This window comes from Poeciliopsis prolifica, unplaced genomic scaffold (genome assembly GCF_027474105.1).
Source record: "Poeciliopsis prolifica strain line A6 unplaced genomic scaffold, Auburn_PproV2 SCAFFOLD062, whole genome shotgun sequence".
Taxonomy (NCBI): domain Eukaryota; kingdom Metazoa; phylum Chordata; class Actinopteri; order Cyprinodontiformes; family Poeciliidae; genus Poeciliopsis; species Poeciliopsis prolifica.
In genome coordinates, this window is record NW_026562437.1 from 486,312 (window position 1) to 505,999 (window position 19,688).

Genomic DNA, 19,688 nt, shown 5'->3' on the forward strand with positions numbered 1-19,688 from the left:
TGATGACAATGAGGCAAACACATAAAACAAATTAAAACATTAACAATTACCGAGGGAACCACACAATTTATGAATGAATAAAGTGGGAGTTAAGAAGATAGTGTAACACTCCTATTTGATCATTAATAATTTACTTTATTAAATAAAATTTAACATTTCTACGCAAGCAATAATGTCAGTTATCACTACAAATTTGTCATTTCTGTTAATACTTTCATATTTTTACTTGACTAATACAATGCTAATACATTATATTAGCCTTTTTAGCCTAGCATAAATACAAATTTATTTACCGAATAAGATGCTTTAAGAAGTTTTAAAAAGGACAAAAATAAAATCAGTGCCAGTGAAATTGCTAATCTCTAAAATCTCTTGCAAACTGCTGAGTTTTCAGTTTTATTTGTCAGCATCTGCCATTTTCAGAGATAAAGTAGCATATTAGCCTTACTTAGCATAGCAAAGATGCTAATCTGGTTCTAGTGAGGAGAAATATTAGCGCTAGCGATGTCAATGCTAATATGCTAATATTAGTAGTGGATGATTTAGATAATGTCTTGTCTGTATATATTTATTGTACATATTTGTGCATACATGTACAGTGTTAGCGAGGTTAGCACACTGTTAGCAGGGTCTTCAATGATGTACATTAAGCAAATATGAAAATAAGGAGTAGAAAAATGTAATACTGACAGTTGAGTGGCAAATAATCCAACAAGCGTTCATAAAGGTTTATTCAGGTCCAGATTTTTGCCTGGATAGTCACAAGTTGGTGCTTTTGCTGCAGGCTCTGGCATATATCACACAGGGAAACCTTTGTGCTCCAACATGTCGTAAGTTCAATGTACGGTTAGAGACCTCAGTCGCACTAAATGTTTACTTAAGCTGAACAAAACAACCAATTTGTAGATAAAACTGTATTTTCAGCACCTGGAAATGTTGATGAAATTAATTTGTGGTGTACTTTGTACTGACAAATCAATCCCTGACAATCAATTGTCAGTGATTGTTCAATCTAACAATCACTGACAAAGTACAGTGACTGTTAGGTTTAACACATCGTTGTTTTTAGGCAGGGTGGCGGGAATTGAAATTGCTGCTGCTACTCAACAGCTTGTTGCTAGGTAACCAAAGAACAAGTGAGTTAGTTGATTCCGCCCAGCTAGCTTAGCCAAGAGAGGTTGAACAGCTAAAGCCTTTTTTTCTGCCTATTAGCTCAGTGAATATTCGATATATTAAATATATTCAAGGTTTTATTGACTCTATTGGCCTTTATTTGACAGATAATTGACAGGAAAGTCAGTAATGAGAGAAAGGGAAGACATGCAGCAAAGGTTGCCAGGCCGAGAATCGAACCTGCGACAGCTGCATCGAGGACCCCTGCACCACCACAGCACATCCCTTCTATATATTGATTATTCTATCAGATGTATTATCTATTGATATTGGTCAAGTGTCTATCACAATGTATAACGTCATTGATTTGCTGTCCAGCTCTACCCAGATCGTAGGTATAACACCTGAAACATGGTCAGTTTAAGAAATTTTGCCTGTCTAGTAACTTTTTGTTGGTTTCGGTCTCACTGTTGGACCAGCTGCTTCAGTTCAGTGCCTCATGCTAACATGACTATGAGAGGGAGGACTGTTGGGGTTCCCAGAGGATAAACTCTGCTGACAGACTGGTGCTAACTATAAACACAACCAGGCTTTACAGGAAACACAGTGGCATTCTTCTTCCCTATCTGTCACTTCATCCCCAATTCAGCTGCTCACTCTTTCCCATCATCCTAACATGTTTCTGTGTCTGCCGCACCTAAAATTAGAAAGGTTGATCTAATAACCTGGTAGCTATATCAGAGTTTGATGACAACTTCAACTGGAAAAAGCAAGCAAAGATATTCAGCTTTTTGTCCCATAATTTTCCTTGACTTTTACTGTAGTGCATGGTCGCCATCCATACCTTCATAGGTGACACTGCAGTAGGCATCACTGACGTCGTCGTCCGGCGTTTGTAGACGCTCCGCACACAGAATGAACACACGCAGCATTGCTCAGGCACACACAAGCACAAGTCCTTCAGATCCCATGAACACCAACACACACGCTGTGGTCCATGTATCCCAAAGACACATCCAGGAAATCAGGGAAGATCCATTTAAAGATAGCGAAGGAAAGGAGAAGAGGAGGAATGAATAAGGGCTTGGAGAGCGTCTGGTGGAGCAGCTGCCTCACCCCCTCCTACCTCCAGCACTTGCATAGCCGAGCAATAGTCCACAAGCTGACTCATGCTTGGACACACACCGTCCCTTCAATCACAACTGGCTTAAAGGGCTACTCACTCACAGAGTGGCCTTTATTTTCCAACCATCATCCTCCAAACAACATGCCACTGTTATCCCCACTCTTCTGCTGGAACAATCATGCAGGAAATTAATTGGAGATTCAATTTGGATGAAATGTACTGGACAAGCAGAGCAGCTATGAGTCTATAAAGGATTTTATTAACGCTGGACTGAGTGCATAAAATGAGTAAAAGTGAATAAAGGCTAATCTTATACCTTTGAAACCCTTGAAAAATAACACAATTTTCCACTTTAAATCTTTAAAAGGATGATATTATGTATTTTTAAAACTGTCACAATAACAAAACTTACTGGACATTAAATTGTCCCAGACGTTGTAGCAATAAATAATAATGTTATTTAAAGACCATTTTGAAGTATTATAATGATAATGTCATAATAAAGCAAGAAAAACACATTCAAAAGTCAGTAACCTTTAAATTAAAATGAACATTTAAACACAATAAATCAGGCAAATGGAAATTATTAAGCCGATTTTTGTTGGTCACACGATTAATTGATTTACTGCTAATTGTGACAAACGAAGACACAAACTGTCTTTTTGTTTATTTCAATGAAATTGTAGACATATTCAGGACACGCTTGAGTCCTTCTTTAATAGCTGTTAAATAGCTTGTATTAACAGTCATTATTGAATTTCTCTACAGACTAATTGGTGTTATTAAGAGAAAGAAGGGCTGGACCAATTTTCATGGCTGGTTTTCAGTGAAGAATAGATCTTCTGGTACAAAGTAAACAGCACTCCTTTCATTTATTTAAACTAAACTCTATGTATATCCAATCCATAAATAAAGTTTTTTAAGGTCCTACTTCTAAACTAAACAGTTGTGGTAAAAATACACAGTCCAGAAACTGTAGTAAGGACTTAAACCATAAGGCAGAAAGACACATTATTATTAAAGACTCTAAGAATAAATGTACAATTTATTGTCCAACTACATGAATCCAACCCAGAAGCCTGTCCCTTTGTGCCATAAGACTGAGATAATCCTAATCTCATGGTTTGGATCAATAAGCAAAGCGGTCAGAGAGAAAGGCAGTTAGGGGATTTCACAGTCTAAACTTTGGACTTTACAGACTGTAAAACTTCAATTCACACATTTTCACCAACTGCCAAAGAACAATATTAAAAACCAAAGTTTTATACATTCAGACAAGAACAAACGAGGTTTGCAAATCAGAGCAGGCTGGAATATGTCAGGAGGAGATTTCTGTTGCCTTTTTATTTATAATGCGACCCACTTGGCTGCAGGCATTCAGACTGTGTGTGTGTGCGTGCGTGTGTGTGTGTGTGCGTGTCCTGGTGGGAAGTTTGCTAATTTTAGAGTGGGGGATAAAGCTCAGCATGTTGACCCCACATTGTACGTTGTTGCACCACTAGTGCAAAATTCACTTTTTGTACTTCCATTTGAGTCTCTCCTGTTTCTACAAGCAAGCCAAGCACAAAAAATACAAACAAAATACAGCTGTTTTATCTAAAAATAATAATTTAATATTCTTAGGTGGATGGATACAAGGGCAATTCTAGGATCTGACCTTTAGGGGGGGCTAAGCCCCCAGCAGGGCTGAGACCCATGAGAAGATATTTGTTATATAAATCTACTGCTTATTTACAAGAGACATGTCAGTAATTCATAGAATTAAAAAAACAATGTTTAATTTACTCAAACAACTTATAAAGAGTAAAATCAGAGAACCTTAATTTTTTCCAGAGGTGTATAAACTCAGTTTGAACCAGAATCTCAAGACATCATACCTGCCAACATCTGCTAACATTAATGAGACACATGCAGCTGTGGAGTGACACAGTCCTAGTGGGGGCTGCAAAAAATTGTCTTTACTGTTTTCTTTAGAGGCTGGTTAAAAACCAAATTTACCACAGGGGCCTGTGTAGTCTGATTTTTTATGGAGACACTAAAAAAGAATTAAACACAAACAGAGCAAAATTTCATCATTTAACAGGTGAACCAAAGAGCCACTTGTGTCTCCAGAGATTCAGGTAGCAGATCCTGATCTAGCAGATGGAAAGTGTGATCCTATCTCAATGCAGCAGCTAAAAGTGCAGTACTATAATTTTTAATTCATTGTTAAAATAAAATTGTGAAAGTTTAAAAAAATATCTACCACTAAATATTTTAAAAAGACATTTATTTAGTATAATTTCTTCAGAACTCCTCTTGGCCCCCGTCTAGAACCGCCCTTGTCCTGCAGATCTGGGGTATTTTTGCTTACTGGTTTTTTGTTCCTTGATTGAAAGTCGGGTTACCCAAACTGCTAAACAATATTAATAAACTGTTAACGAAGTAATGCATCAAATGACCACTGAACAGCTATTTATAAAATATATCAACATTTGTGAATAAAACACATGGAAAGTAATGTAATGTAGAAAATATTGATGTATTTAGTGTTAATCTATTAGTATGATTTATTCTTTAACTAGTCACTTATTTTGGCTAATGCTATTATTTATTAAATATCCAAACTCAACATCCGAAACAATATTAATAATCAAACTGAAGTCACAGTAAGAAACTGAATCAATAATAGTAAAATGTTCTGTACCATATCAGAGGACGAAGAGACGCTGATTTCTGGTTCTTCAGGTTCTGATGGTCTGCGGTTCCTCAGCTGATCCATTCTGTCTGTTACACAGCGGCGCCATGATGGACACATTGTTTTGTCTTTCAAAGTACACAATATCGATCTTTACTCAAAAATTGGTCAGCTTATAATGCGCGTCTTTTCGCTCACGTCTGTATTTTTTAAAGCATTTCTTCTTGGGTAGAAGACGATTTAAAAAGACGCGGGTTGATAAGCAGCTCACCGCGGCTGCTCAGTGTCCGTCTCTAGGCAACCGTGACGTTCAGCGTCGTTCCGTTGCGTTCAGGGGTCCTTCAGCTCCCGTCACGACAGTGTAGCTGACCTTAATATTGCCTGTGTTTTATTTTGGCCATTATTGTTAAACTTAAGTGTTGATTTGTTTATTATTTGATGTGTATATTTTAGGCGTGTCTATCGGACATTTATGTATCGGTTCAATACGGGACGCTCATTTAAGGGCCAAATATGGGACGATTCTGTATTTTACGGGCTAGAACAAAGGCAGGACCAGATACTGCTTCACAGAATGATTTCTACTACATAAGCTCAGCTAATATTTTTTTTTCTTAGCTCTTATGCTTTTCATGTGCTTGTTTTCTACAAATCAAATCAAATAAAAGTTGATTTCTATAGCACATTTCAGCAAGAAGTCAATTCAAAGAGCTTTACATTATGAAAACACAGAAATAAAGTCATAAAACACAGTAAACAATTGAACCATTACAATTTGCCGTAATTACACTTCAAAAGCGACTCTATTCAGGTGGGTTTTTAGTTCAGACAAGACCTGTCTGACAACCGTTGAGATTTTTCTACTGTTGCTCGTCGTTTCTGAAGGTTCAGGTCAGACTTATCGTTATAAAATTATTAAATAAAGTTTATCACACAGATATAAAAATCCACTGAACTATTTCTGTTTACTGTCATCACTAAGTTTAGTCTGACAACCGTTGAGATTTTTCTGCTGTTGCTCGTCGTCTCTTCTCGTCTCTCCAGGTCTCTAGATGCCGAACGATAAAGTGACAACAATCACAGATCAATCAATATTTTATTCAATCAATCAAAAGCATGAAATCACAGCAACATCCCAACATGATCATTGATGATCACAAACAAAAGGAAACATTGATCACCTTGATAGATACAGAGAAGCGTCTTCAGAGAGCACCGTGTCTCACCCAGTGATCTGACCAACTGTTGTAGCTCACATTCATTTATACCTGGCTGTGTCCAGGTGGGTTTTCTACCTGGACCGTCCTGACCTTGGCAGGCAGGAGATGGACGCTCTCCTTCATCATGATTTTCTACCCACAGATGATCCAGGAGTCATTTTGAACAGAATATTCTTCTCAAGGACGTGGGACTGAGTTTATCAGTTCACTGGAGCGTTCCACTAAGTTCTCCTCCCTGCCGTCCTAAACAGCCTCAGACTGGTTTCTGAGACCACAAGGCGCTCTCCTTGACCCCTCAATGACCCCTCTGTGACCCCACATGTCAGAGTTAAACAGAAGATTGATTACAAAGAATTGATACACATAAAATATAATGTTCATAAAGAAAATTGAATGACAATCAGTTTAAGATCAATACAAAATATAAAGATTAAATGGATGAAAACCCGACTAATTAAACTACAACTGATTAACCCATAAATGAAAGACTAAGTGCTGAGTAACATGACTTATAGAGTAGAAGATAGTAGACACAACTAAATGCAGCTCAAATGTTTTACAGTGCATTTAAGATTTTAAGCTGAATAAAAATCCCAGAGATAGAAATGCTGCACATGAACACAGAGTAGCAATCCCTCTGTAAATATCAGCTTTAATGAAAACATGATGCCAAATATTGTCCTTATTTACTTTGTATTAATAATCTATAATAATAATTTGTGAAAGTTTATCTGTTTTATTTTTTTTTAAATGCATTGACAGACTAAATTACTGAAAACAACCATAACTCCCTGAAGTATTTAAAATATAGAGGAAGATTAAATCAAATTTCCTGCAGGGATCAGATTCATTCTCCTGTTTGGCCACTAGGGGGCAGCTGTTTTATTAGCTATACCGAAGCTTAGCAGGTGAACCTTTATGTCTGCAGGCAGCCCTCCTGTAATCAGTTGATCTTGAATCTGCAGAAGAAAACATGAAATCTATGTTAGATACAGTCATTTAAAATCTTCTAGTTAAAAAAGGAAAAAAGTCAAGAGTTGAATTTAACCATCACAACTCAATATTTTAATAAAATAAAGATTTATACAGAAGAGGAACTTTAAAATATTGTAGATTTGAAACATAAAATCTAGCAGGTTTTTCATCATTTAAAAACTCTACAAACTAAATATTAAATGTTGATAGTTTTTATTATCTTTGGACTTTTTGTATTTTTTTCAGCAACAAGATCTGGATCACTCATTCTTTATAAACTTTTGCTTTATTTACTGTCAGGTTCTGTGTTTTTCTGTGTTTAATTCTGAGTTTCTGTGTCCTGAGTTCTCCTCCTTGTCCTGTCTTCCCCTTGATTGTTCCCAGGTGTGTCTCGTTCCCCTGATTACCCTGAGTGTATTTAGTCCCTCCTGTGTCCTTTGTTCCTCCTCGGGTCCTTGTCGTACTTTTGCCTTTATCTGCCGTTGTGTGTTTATTAGCCGCCTGTATGACCAGTTGCTACCGGCGTTGAGCCCTGGCTTCCGCTCAGCCGTGCTGCCTGGCCGCGGACTACGTCTTTGACTGTTTGTTGTTGTTATTGGACTATTTTTCATCATTAAATATTCACCATTCACCTACCTGGGTCTCCAGCGTCTGCCTCACCATCTCCACTTCACCACTTCATGACATTAAGTGAAGTTTACTAAAGTATATTTTTAACTGGTTCATATTTAAAGCATGGAAGTTCATTCTTTGTTACTTTACATATTAATTTAAGTTATGAAATAACATTTGGGATAAATTAATTAGGATTAAACTCAGGTTGTGATGGTTTGTGTTAAAGTCCAGGACGTCACTGACCGCTTTCTCCAGTTCATCTTGTTTGTCTTTCAGTGACATCGAAGTCTTGATCTTCAGCTTCACAACCTTAACATGAGCTGGAAGAGCAAGAGATCAACATGGAGTAAAGAACAACTTCCTGTTACTTTCAGTCCTGTTTTCATCCCACTTACATGTTTTAGGAGGAGGACTTGTAGTTGTCAAAGGGAGAGCAACAGTGGTTGGAGTCACAGCTAAGATAACAGAAACATGAGTTCAGGAAATAAAAGGTAAAAATAAATCAAGGATGAAAATAAAGAATTGACTTACATGTTTTAGGAGGAGGAGATGGAGTCACTATGAAAGGTACTGGGATAAGAGCAGCAGAAACATCATGAGTTCAGGAAATAAAAGATAAATCAATGATCAAGAAGAAAAACTCACTGTTTGAAACCGTCACAATGACGCATCGAAGCTCAGACTGGTAGACAGAACTGGAGGCACTGGGGAGATAATTTAGCACCAAAACTTTAATATTAAATTCTTTTTCATTTATTAATGTTCAAAATAACTATAAAGGAGAAATATTATGCAAAATCCAGTGTTTTAGTCCTTAAATAATTTCTTTGATTGTAATAAAATAAAATGTAACTTTATTCTCTCCTGATGCTGCATAGACATCATTTTTCATTCTGTTCATGTTTCTCTATTTGTTATAACATTATCTCTGTTATGATGTCGCCACGTTTTCTGTGGAACTGATAAAGGAGGTCATGACCTCCAGCTGGTCAGTTTTGAGAATCCGCCATTTTTTCCCTCAACAATTTTATGGTCCAAGTTCAGTTGTGCAAAGTTTGAAGTAAACAAGTCAAAACATTTGGTTCTAGGGTTTATTAATGCAGAGGATTTCTTACATCGCCTCCCAAAATCAGAGCCTCTTTGAAGGATCTGGTGAGATTTTATTTTTTAAGGAATCTCTCATTTTGGAGATCTTATGGATCTCTGCTTCAGCAACCTGTCAGAATCAGGAGGGATTTTCATCAAGACATTTTGTATCACTGAACCTTTTCCTTTAACTAAAGTAAACTAGTCATGTTTATCAGTCTTTTTCAGATACGTTTCTGTGTTTCTACTTAAATGGAGAAAATGAAAACATTTGAAACTTCTGATCAGATCAGATACTGACGTTGCCTGGACAGCAAAACAGACGGGATGACTTTCATCATCATTATTTTGACCGAAAGACGGCGTCCATCTCAGGGTGAAATATCCTGAACCAGATGAACTCTTGACCATGTTGAACGGTCCACTGAACTGGATCCCAGTGATCCTTTAACACACAGGAAACACATCAGTCTGTTTGGTTATATCAGCAAAATGCCATCAAACCTGCATTAAATAGTATCTTCAAAATGTTTGCCGTGAAAATTTACCTTTAATTGGAGACTATATTTATTTTCTACTCACACAGACTGAGTCGCCTCTGCTCTGATGCTGATTTCTATCGTCTCATTAAGGTCTATGAAGAACTGAGCTCCATGTTCAGGAGTTGGAGGCAGAAACCTGGGCAGATATTCACCTGCTGTGCAGGACGGAGCTGCAGGATCCACTGGAGCAACGCAGGGAAAAATAATGCAGAGAAACTAATAAAACATATTAAAGATGGTTTGTCTAGATCAGGGGTCACCAACCTCTTTGAGACTCAACTTCACAGGAACAGAGCAACACGAAGAGCTTCATGTTTGATACAGGCAGAAATGTTCTTGGCTCAGCCTTTATGATAATTTATGTATAAATATGATTACATGCTTCCTGATCATATTAATATAACTGACAATAGTTATCAGGAATAAGCCTCTTTCCTCTAAACAAAATTGTGGAGAGAAGAAAAAGATCTTTTGTGCCAAAACATCTTGTATGTACCTCACATCAGTGTGAGTCTGTGGGGGTCAAAGGGCACGCAAAAGCCTAAATCTTATTGGTCAGTTTGCTTTTCCTTCACCCATTGGATGACACCAGCAGACGTCTAAAAAAATGTCCTACAGATCAGATGGTACACACTAAACTATCACTGCCCTGCAGGAACACGACCATTGTGTGCATCGCACAAAACCAGCACAAACCTAAACCTAAATCAGTAGAGCCACTGCTCCTCTATAGCCAGTTGAGGCTTGGGCGTCTGGTCAGGATGCCTCCTGGACGCCTCCCTGGTGAGGTGTTCCAGGCACGTCCCACCGGGAGGAGGCCCTGGGGAAGACCCAGGACACGCTGGAGGGACTATTTCTCCTGGCTGGCCTGGGAGGGGAATCCAACCTCTGGGGAATCCCAGCTCCTCCAGATGAAGTCCGAAGACTGGACCTCCCTTCTGAAGCTGCTACCTCCGCGACCCGACCTCTGATAAAGTGGCAGACAATGGATGGATGGCCAAACGATGCCAAATAGTAAAGACATGGAAGCGAAGCGACCCGTGTGATCCACGGAAAGAGGAGGATGTTGATCACAGGTTCTGGTGGTATCAGACGTCCAGAGGAGGAGAAGGTGAAGCAACAAGTTTTTACTCTTTTGGGGAATCTTTCGACTTGATTAAATTGTTCAACCCTCAGTCTTACCGTGACGCTCAGGAAGAGCAGCAGATGTTCGTTAACTGGACTCGGCAGCTCTCCAGGCGGGTCGCTTGTAAATCGGCGACCCGCCAGAACCGATCACGGTGAAAATCTCTGCAGGGGTCCAAACCGCTCTAAGACCAACGGGAGGATCAAACTCCACTCATTCATTTTTGGCTTACAGAAAAAGCGTCAAGCTGCCAAATAAACTAAAGCAAACTGACCAATAGGATTTAAGCTTTGACCCCCACAGACTCACATGTGCGCTACATACAAGATGTTTTGACACATAAGATCTTTTTTTTCTCCACAATTTGTTCATTGTAAAGAAGTTTTGTTTATAAAAATTTCAGAAATTATTTTCTTTGTTTTCTTCAAGGAAAACCTCAAGGTCGGCAGAGCGGCAGCCAGACAGCTGCAGAAATCTGCATAGTTCTGAACTTTGAGCCAAAACATCTTGTATGTATCACACATCAGTGAGAGTCTGTGGATAAAGCTGTTTTATTCATAAAAAAAATTATTTTAAACATTTTTTATAATTTACTTTCTTTAAAAAGTCTAAATATTAACAAATGTTATTACTTCACTGTAAAAACAATAAATGAAATAATTTCTTTGGCAGCGCTCTCTGATGATGATGGCTATTTTTAAAACTTGTTCCACGTTGGTGACTCCTGGTCCAGACGAACAAGTGGGCAGTTCATTTAAAAAATAAAATTCAGTAAATTTACACTTTGGTCAAATAATCTGTCTTGATAATAAGTGATCTTCTTCTTATTGGGGCCTGCCCATAGCAATGCATAAGGAGACTTCGCAAGTCAGTCACTGCTCTCCTTATGCATTGCATGGCAGATACCTATTGTTCTTCACCTAATAGAACGCCTCTTTATTATTCCAACTTCTTCATCCATGACCGTTAATGCGGCTCGTACTGTTGAAATAGAATTTTAAATTAGCACAATAGTACACAGGCTAATCTTTACATTAAGACAAACTTAGATAAAGATCCAAACTAAAACAACTGGCCACTCTAAAAATTTTACATGAATTGTATAGGGAGGATCTTAAAGAAAGACAGACTGAGACTTCCTTAAATCTCTTTAGACATGGCATCTATCTGCCAGACAATTAACAAATTCCTTAGCGTGGTTCAAAAGTTTACTAGGATCTTAAAACTTTTTTATAAATATTTTATCTATATTAGAATTAAATATATTTCTTTAAGCATGTTTTGAATTAGTTACTTCTTAGATCCAAACTTATAGTCACTATTTAGCATTACATTTTGTGCAAGCTTGGTTAAAAATACAAACTACTTTCTTGTGGAATCATTTGAGGCAGAAAACTAAAACAGACAGAGGTCGTAAATTTAGCTCAGGGAGAGTTGCAGGAGACGCCTGGTACGGCAAAGACCCAGTTTGACAATCCATATATCTGCCTTTGGGGCTCTTTAGCAGGAGGTAATAAAATCAATGGGAAGGCCCACGAGGGAAAAACACACCTCCTAATGCATATATTTAAATGAGGAGAATACACATTCTTATAAAATGGTTTGTTTTACAGCAGAAGTTCGAATCTCTTTGTGCTGAGTGAGAGATTCCCAAAGGATGCATCTTTTGTTTGTTTCTGTTTTTGTTTCCCTTTCAACTCAGTTAATTGTTTCTGTTTTGTCATGTCTTGGACTTTTGATAATCTAGGTGAGATGCTTATTGTAACATTCTTTTTGCATTGATTTTCTCTGGATAAAACTCTGGATATCTGAAGTCTGATGTCGTATGATTGCTCTTTCTCACTGCACATATATTGAGACACAGGAATTCAGGATCAGAGGAATGAATTAACGAGCTAAATTAAGTTATTCCTTTTTTAAATTCTTAACAGTACCCACCCACATAAGTTATATCAAAACGTGCGGCCCGATGCCGGCATTGGAGCTATTACTTTTGGTGGGATTCGGAGTTACAATGAAAAAGTAAAAGCGAAAAACCATCAAAAATTTTTCGTCAGTTAGAAACTGCCCAAACTAGAGTGTAACTGACGTTTCGTTAGAGTGTGGGAAGCACTGTGATTCTGACCCCAAATAAATTTTGAAATTGCCGTCACGCCCACAAATATCACCCTATCGGTATTAAACTTGGTCATGACATAGATACGCATGCCTGCTCCGGTAAAATGTTTTCGAAATTTTCCTAGGTCTTACGGTTTTCTGTCTAGGTGCTTCAGAACAAAGTGATGCGACAGGATTTCCACACACTCAGCCAGGTTCACTTCCATGTATTTCTGAAAAATGTCAGACCTCAGCGCACACCATTTTTATCTCGTCGCTGTTATTACTGTGAGTGATGGACAGATATGAATTGCGGGACTATCGGAGACGAAAGATAGTCCTCTCATACGCTTCAAACGGTTTTCAGATGCGTATCACAGTTTCCAAATGGGAAGGAGTTCTTCGGACCGCTTTTTTTAGTGAAACTGGCTGCCTTTAACTGATAGAATTAAGTCTCCCCCTGTCTGACTCACAGCTGGCAGAGGATCCATTACCATAGCAACGAAACACAGCAGGGCCGAGCAGCTGATTAGGACTACAAAAAACGCATCACTGTAGTTTTTACTATGGCAGAGCTCTGAGGAAGGAGTTAGCCTTTAGAACTACTTGTGTTTTGGGCATTTTAAAACTGAATTTAACCAACCATTGTTACATATGGAATTAGTATGTCAATTTTACATTAAGCTTAATGTAAATTTCAAAATAAAAGCTTGAATATTTCTCTAAGAACTTTCAGAAAAACTAACTGCTTCAAGCACTTAGAATTAAGTCTCTCCTTTTGTGTCACACTTACATGACAGTTGACCTCCTCTTTAAAACTACAATGACTGCAGGTTAGAACTACAACATGGCGGAACACTGAGTGCCTACAAAGAGGTCAGAGCTTATTGTCAGAACTACAACATGGCAGACCTGTCAGTTACTACTGATGAGAAATGAGCTAGCCATGACAAGTACTTGTTTTTTTGGAATTTAGAACTGATTTCAAAACACCAGAGTTACACATGGGATTAGTGTTACCATGGGCTCTTTGCGCCTGCCGCGCTGACGTCACAACTGCATGACCAAATACGCCTCTCTTTTTTCCGCTTTCAGTTACTATACTGCTATAAAAATCAAAGTCGAACTTAAGAGACAAATAAAACAATACTATGCACTTTGTTTAAGTTTTCATGGATTTTCAAGCGATCCTGAATTAAGACGGCTTGTAAATATTTGTTGCTACCAGTTAAAGCTAACGCCGCACAACAAAGTTTGCAGCCTTCACTTGTCTCTGGATCAGCTTCTTCAGCCTAAAGACGAAGGTAAAGGAGCCGTCCTGTGTTATTAACATTAAATCGCTTCTGTATTCAGCCTGAAAGAGCGAGTGATTGGGAACGAGAGAGCAGAGCCAGACAGCCGAGCAACTGATCCGCCTGTACACATCGCTGTAAACACCGTCCTAATGAGCCTGGGCTCGTTGTGCTTCGTCAGGCTGGAAGCAAAAAGCCTGAACTGTAATCTGCTCCCCCCGCCCGCGTTTATTGTCGTTAACAATAAATACATATAATATACTTGAAAATAAGGTACAAACATTGTCCAATAGAATGGATGAGAAATGTTTAGATACTTAAATAGCAGATTTTTACAAGAAAAATGTCCGAGAAATTGCCTACTAGCATAAGCTAAAGCTAATGTTAGCCACAAAGTTTAAAGGAAATAAAACTCACCTTCGTGCCTGTGAATGTATAACGAGGCGAACATCTTAAAACCTTTCTCCGGCTTACTTATTGGGGCTTCAGATCGATGTACATTATTAATTGTTACCTTGGAAAAGCCCTGCAAATACCCGGTGTAAAGTACCGTTTTCAATAGATCGGAAACATTTTAGCCGTCTTTCCCGAACGCGGAAGCTCAGGTGCAAAGAGTCCACTAAAAATTAAGCTTAATGTAAATTTCAAAATAAAAGCCTTGACAATTTTTCCATCAAGTAAGTGCTCTTTTGACCATTATATAACTGATTTAACCCAATCATTGTTAAACATGGGATGAGATTGGCCATTTAAAATCAAGCTCAATGAAAATTTCAAAATAAAAGCCTTAAGATTAATCTATGGCTAATGCAGCACCACAGCTGCAATGATATTAGCTTGCATGATCTTTCTCATTAAGGTTAGGGCTCTAGCAAGGCAGAGCATTAACATCACAAACATTAGCATTTCATTGTTCCCCACTTGTGCACTGCCAAAGGCAGTGCAATAAGATTATCCAGCATGTTCTTTTTCTCCCAGCATGTTCTTTTTCTCACTTAGGGTAAAAAATGCTAATGCTCTGCAAAGCAGAGCATTAGCATTAGCCCATGTTTGTTATGGTGAATGGAGTAAGTAAACTACAGAGATCATGCTCGTGATTGTCCACATGCTACTGACAGTATTCATGCTAACATTAGCATTTTGGCTAATTTAGTTTATACACTTATTTTAACATACTGAATGGTGCAAGTCCATGTTAGTGAACATTCTTGTGATTCTCCACATGATACTTTGTCATTTATAGCAAAGCTTGGCATGGATGCTAATGTTTAGCATCAGAACGCTGGGTCCAAACCGACGGGCACACTTTGGCAGGCCTCGGTTAAATTTCTTCAGGAATTTTCTAGTTGTATTATATTCCTGTATCTGGAATTTAAAAGCTTGATGTCCTTTAATAATCTGTAGTTATTGATTAGCTTTAAAATACAACTATTAAATATTCAATTTATTTACACCAGTGTTTCTCTTTGTGACATAAAACAAACTGATTGAAACATAAAATCAAACCTTTGAAAACAAACTGGACAGAGATTTGGGTCATGAAGTTGCTGGGGCTCCATGAATAAGTTGAACCATCAGAACGAGTCAAAGTGATTGACCATCTGGGAAAATCCTCCATCATCAGCTGAACTGCATATGAACCTTCATTACTGCTGCTGGTTGGACTGAATGATAGAGAACAAGCCTGCAGGAGGACAGAGAGAGAAATTAACAATGTTATATTTAATAGATTTATGTTGTTTTTGTTCATACAACAATATTTGTTACTTAAAAAGTTTCAGAGTAATGTTTCATCATTAGTGATTTATAGTCAAATAATCAATAAATTAAGCTTAATTACCTTTGATCATTTTCTACTGCATTACTGTAAACTGACACCAACATTTATTACTCACTGATGAGACACTGAGGACAGACGGTGCTGTGCAAATGTAACACTCATAGTCACTGGGATTAGAACCATATCTGCATTGAACATTATCTCCATCAGGGTCAAAGGTTAACAAGTTGATATCCCTCTGACAGTTTGAGGGAACTCTGAGAGAAACAGAAAACATCACAAAGTCACCTGACAACAAACAATCTGCTCAAATTATCTTATTCACGTGAAGAATCTTTAATATCTTGACTGATTTGTATTTCAGTTTTTATTCTTTATGTTTATTTTGTTTCTCTTTGGTCTCTTTTAAAATAAAATCTATTCACAACATTTGGATATTAATTGGAAACTATTTCTAATTATTAAAGCTCTATGGTTCGGCTTTACAAAAAAAAAAAGAAAGAAAAGAAAACAGGACAAAATACCAACAAACTAAACCTATAGTTTATGCTCAACTAAAGACACCAAAAATATTAACTTTACTAAAAAAAACTACCTGAATTACCTGATAAGAGGGATGATGCTGGTCTGTGGTGATGAGTTCGGTCTGTTGATGTCGGATCGTTTTCTCAGCTCAAATGTGATCCGAAATCGCCCAAATGAAACACCGTTTCTGTTATTTACCCAGGTTGGAGGAGTCCACCTTTAATAGAAGATATTGGGAAGATTTCTGATGTTACTCAGAGTTTCTGACACAAAGATAACTGACAAGAGATTTAATTCAGTAGGATTTTTAGATTTAGTTACTTCTTGGGAACAACTGAGAAATGTTGGATATTTTTGTATGATGTTGAGATTCAGTTACCCTTGCTGGTGATAGTCAAAATTCCAACCATTGTACTTCTCGGTACTCTCTTTCAGACACCATTCACCGCTGCTTTCATCAATCTTATTAATACAGCACCACCATGACACAATCTCTGCACATGAGGTGAAGCTCAACTTAAAGCGACGCACAATCTGCAGATTTAAGGTGAAAAAGTGTTAAATACAAAACAATTTAAAAATAATAAAAATTTAAAAAGGACATAAAAAAAACTGCAGAAAATTTGAACTTACTGTAAAACTGCTTTCTTGTACATCTTTAATGGTGTGTGTAACCACAACACCATGATAAGCAGCTTCTGTCCAGCTGACCATCAGCAGCAGCAGCACAGAGAGCAACATGATGAACGACTCAGTTCTACTAAACTAAGATCATCAGAGACAGACGACTTTATACAGTCTCTCCTTATTCTCTCTGTTTATTGTTGGAAACATGGGAAAATTTCCATGGACTGTATTTACATAATGAACCAGGAAATTCAGACACCTGATTGATATCCATCAGAAAAACATTTCCTAGAATGTAAAATTAGTTTTCCAAACTGAAAAATAATAAATCTATTTTTGATTCACATAAGTAACTTTTTTGGAAAACGTACTTTTAGGAGTATTTTTACTATTTTGTACTTGAATAATGTTAAATAAAGTATTTCTTCTTTTTCTTGAGTAAAGTTTCTGGATTCTGTTCCCACTGAATGAAAAACATGTTTTAACCAAAACAACAGATATGATCACTTTCCACGTACATTCAAATCATTTTTTAAAAATAAAAAAAGATGGTCCAACAAGGAAATCCCCCAGTACACTGGGGGATTTTTGTTTTTTGTTTTCTTTTGCTGTCACGAAACAGGCAGAGGGCAAACTAAGGTAAAGATAGCCTGAAAAATTCATTTCTGTAGGTTTAAAAGAAAGTGTAAAAAGTCTGAATATTCTGAGAAACAAATGCAAAAGGAAGAACACACATAAACCAAGAAACTAAACTAAAAGTGATGAACTATATTGCGACACCTTACTACCAATAATGAAAATAAAGAAATTACGTAAACTTGGCAATATATGGCAAAAAAAATCAGAACCCAAGCAGCAATAAATCATGACATCTGTTGTTTCTGCATCTTAAATTAATGATGAATCAACATGCTTATGGTTCGTATATTAGCTTAGCACAAGTTCAGCCCAAAATAGTAGCCTAAATTAGTTTTGCAAACTGAAAACTAATAAATCTTTTATTGCTTCATCTCAGTTTTCTAAATCCTGCAGCACTACCAGGTTAATTATTTATCTCTCCTGGTCAGTTTTTGTGTTTAAGTGAATATTTAAGATGTTCACAGATCAGAGCTGATCAATACCAGTTCACTGGTTTCACCAGATACAGACTTTAATAGCTGCAGACCAGCAGTTTATCTCTGCAGTTTACACCAATAATATCTGACATATAATCCATATTATGATTTTGTTTGCTTGTTTTTTATAGAAATATTTCCAGATGAAATTTAAACTGATACTTACTTTGGTGAAAACCCTGTTATACAGTCAATGTTTAATTGAAATAATCTGTAAATGATCAGATTATTGAAAGATATTATGTTTTAATTTGTTCTTCTGCCTGCTGACTATACAACTCAGTAATTTTAGTCCTTTTTTGTCCAGACATTTCAATGAACATCAAATATTTTAGCTGAGTGGCTGTCAGGTCATCCATCCCCTGAAACTGTGGATTTGAATATCAGGTTTCCAGTGAATCCATGTTTTGAATAAACTCACAGGAAGGTCTTTCATGGACGGATCAGGCAGATTCTAATGAAACCTATTTTTAAAACGTGGGTCTAACAAACAGCTGTAATGAGCGCCATCATTTGTTTGGCTGCTATTTTAAATATGTTTTACCTATTCAGACGGATTAGCTTCTGTTCTGACGGTGATTAAAATAGCCTGAATGATGCAGGTAGAACTGAGCTCTGTGGTTTAGTGTTGGAGGCAGGAATAGGAGGAGCTCTGCAAGATCACACAACCAGATCTACTGGAAAAAAGTGCAGGTGTTGGTGGTGAGGCAGAAACGCACTAATTCCCTTTTCTCAACAGGATATCTGAACAGAACAAAACATTTTTTATTGCGTCTTCTTGAAAACAAAACTCACATTTTCCTGTTGGATGTTTTCCCATTTTAAATAAAGTTCTATTTAACCCTGAATGACCAAAACATCATCTGTATTTAATGGCTTCCTCCTTCCTATTTCCTCCTGTTCTCCTTTTTACACAACTTTTCTTTAGATTTTGTTTCTACCATCTTTCCTCCACCTTTTGTTAGTTAATTAATTTGATTTCTCCTTTCCTGAATGGTATCAGTCTGCAGTTAGCCTCAGTGTTTATAATGAGCGCCCCCTAGTGTTGTTGGCTCGCCAGCATTTTCCCTGCCAGCAGGTTAAGTCTTGTGAAGTAGATTGTTCTTTAAAGAGAAACTGTTTTATTTGCATCATACAGTGTTCTTTTATGTGTCACATAAATGTAATTGTATCATAGTCGAGATGTTTTTCCGTGCAGCTGCAGAGGGTGTACAAACTAACTGAACAAGATGTGTCTGCTGAACAGTGGCGGAGCCAGAGGGGTGGCCGGGGTGGCACTTGCCACCCCCAACAGAGCCCTGGCCATCCCCTACAGCCACCCCACTGGAAATGGTAATTTTAAAACATAATACTTATGAGATCGGCAAAGATTTGCCAGGAAAACTGTAATTTCCGACTGTCCCTGAAGGCAGCTCGATGCCCGACGCTGTTCATTGGTTAAACTGACATGTGGTTCCTGCTTTTTCAAAAACACATCAACGGCTCTAGAGTTACACCATCCAGGAGTTTTGCAGGTATTTACATTTTACCGCTCAGCTGTAACCGCTGTTACCTTCCTAATGAGAGGCGGCACTTGTCATACATTTCTAAAAAGGAAAACAAAAATGGTTGTGCACCGCTGCATAGTGCATTGTTTATTATATTAGCCATGCTAGTGCTGATAGATCGTATTTTAGACAGATTCTTTTCACATATGTTTTAGTGCACATGCTGCCCTGTAATGTTTTATATCTCCCAGCTCTTGCTTGAAATGTATTTGGTAAGAATATGTG

General features: G+C 37.5%; 2 protein-coding genes across 9 annotated transcripts in view; both read right to left on the bottom strand.

Annotated features, from left to right (window-relative positions):
* dysf (dysferlin, limb girdle muscular dystrophy 2B (autosomal recessive)) overlaps positions 1–5,200 on the bottom strand; it is a 79,660-nt gene extending 74,460 nt beyond the window's left edge. For 7 of the 8 annotated variants that reach the window (XR_008608250.1, XM_055060812.1, XM_055060808.1 and 4 more), the window contains exon 1: positions 1,958–2,240. Coding sequence is in view for 6 of the 8 variants with exons in the window: in XM_055060812.1 (XP_054916787.1) it covers positions 1,958–2,045 (88 nt within the window). In the remaining 2 variants the exon portion in view is untranslated. Of the gene's footprint in view, positions 1–1,957; positions 2,241–4,925 lie in introns of those variants that run through there. The other variant, XM_055060813.1, reaches the window with a different exon arrangement.
* A 795-nt stretch (positions 5,201–5,995) lies between these two features.
* The window catches only part of LOC129379920 (uncharacterized), a 37,621-nt gene continuing 23,928 nt past the window's right edge, over positions 5,996–19,688 (bottom strand). Inside the window, exons 4-12 of the mRNA XM_055060867.1 lie at positions 15,765–15,906; positions 15,376–15,553; positions 9,395–9,536; positions 9,114–9,257; positions 8,372–8,430; positions 8,258–8,296; positions 8,122–8,181; positions 7,970–8,046; positions 5,996–7,095 (exon numbers count right to left, since the gene is read on the bottom strand). Of these exons, the coding sequence (XP_054916842.1) occupies positions 7,003–7,095; positions 7,970–8,046; positions 8,122–8,181; positions 8,258–8,296; positions 8,372–8,430; positions 9,114–9,257; positions 9,395–9,536; positions 15,376–15,553; positions 15,765–15,906 (934 nt within the window). The 3' untranslated portion in view covers positions 5,996–7,002. The remainder of the gene's footprint in view (positions 7,096–7,969; positions 8,047–8,121; positions 8,182–8,257; positions 8,297–8,371; positions 8,431–9,113; positions 9,258–9,394; positions 9,537–15,375; positions 15,554–15,764; positions 15,907–19,688) is intronic.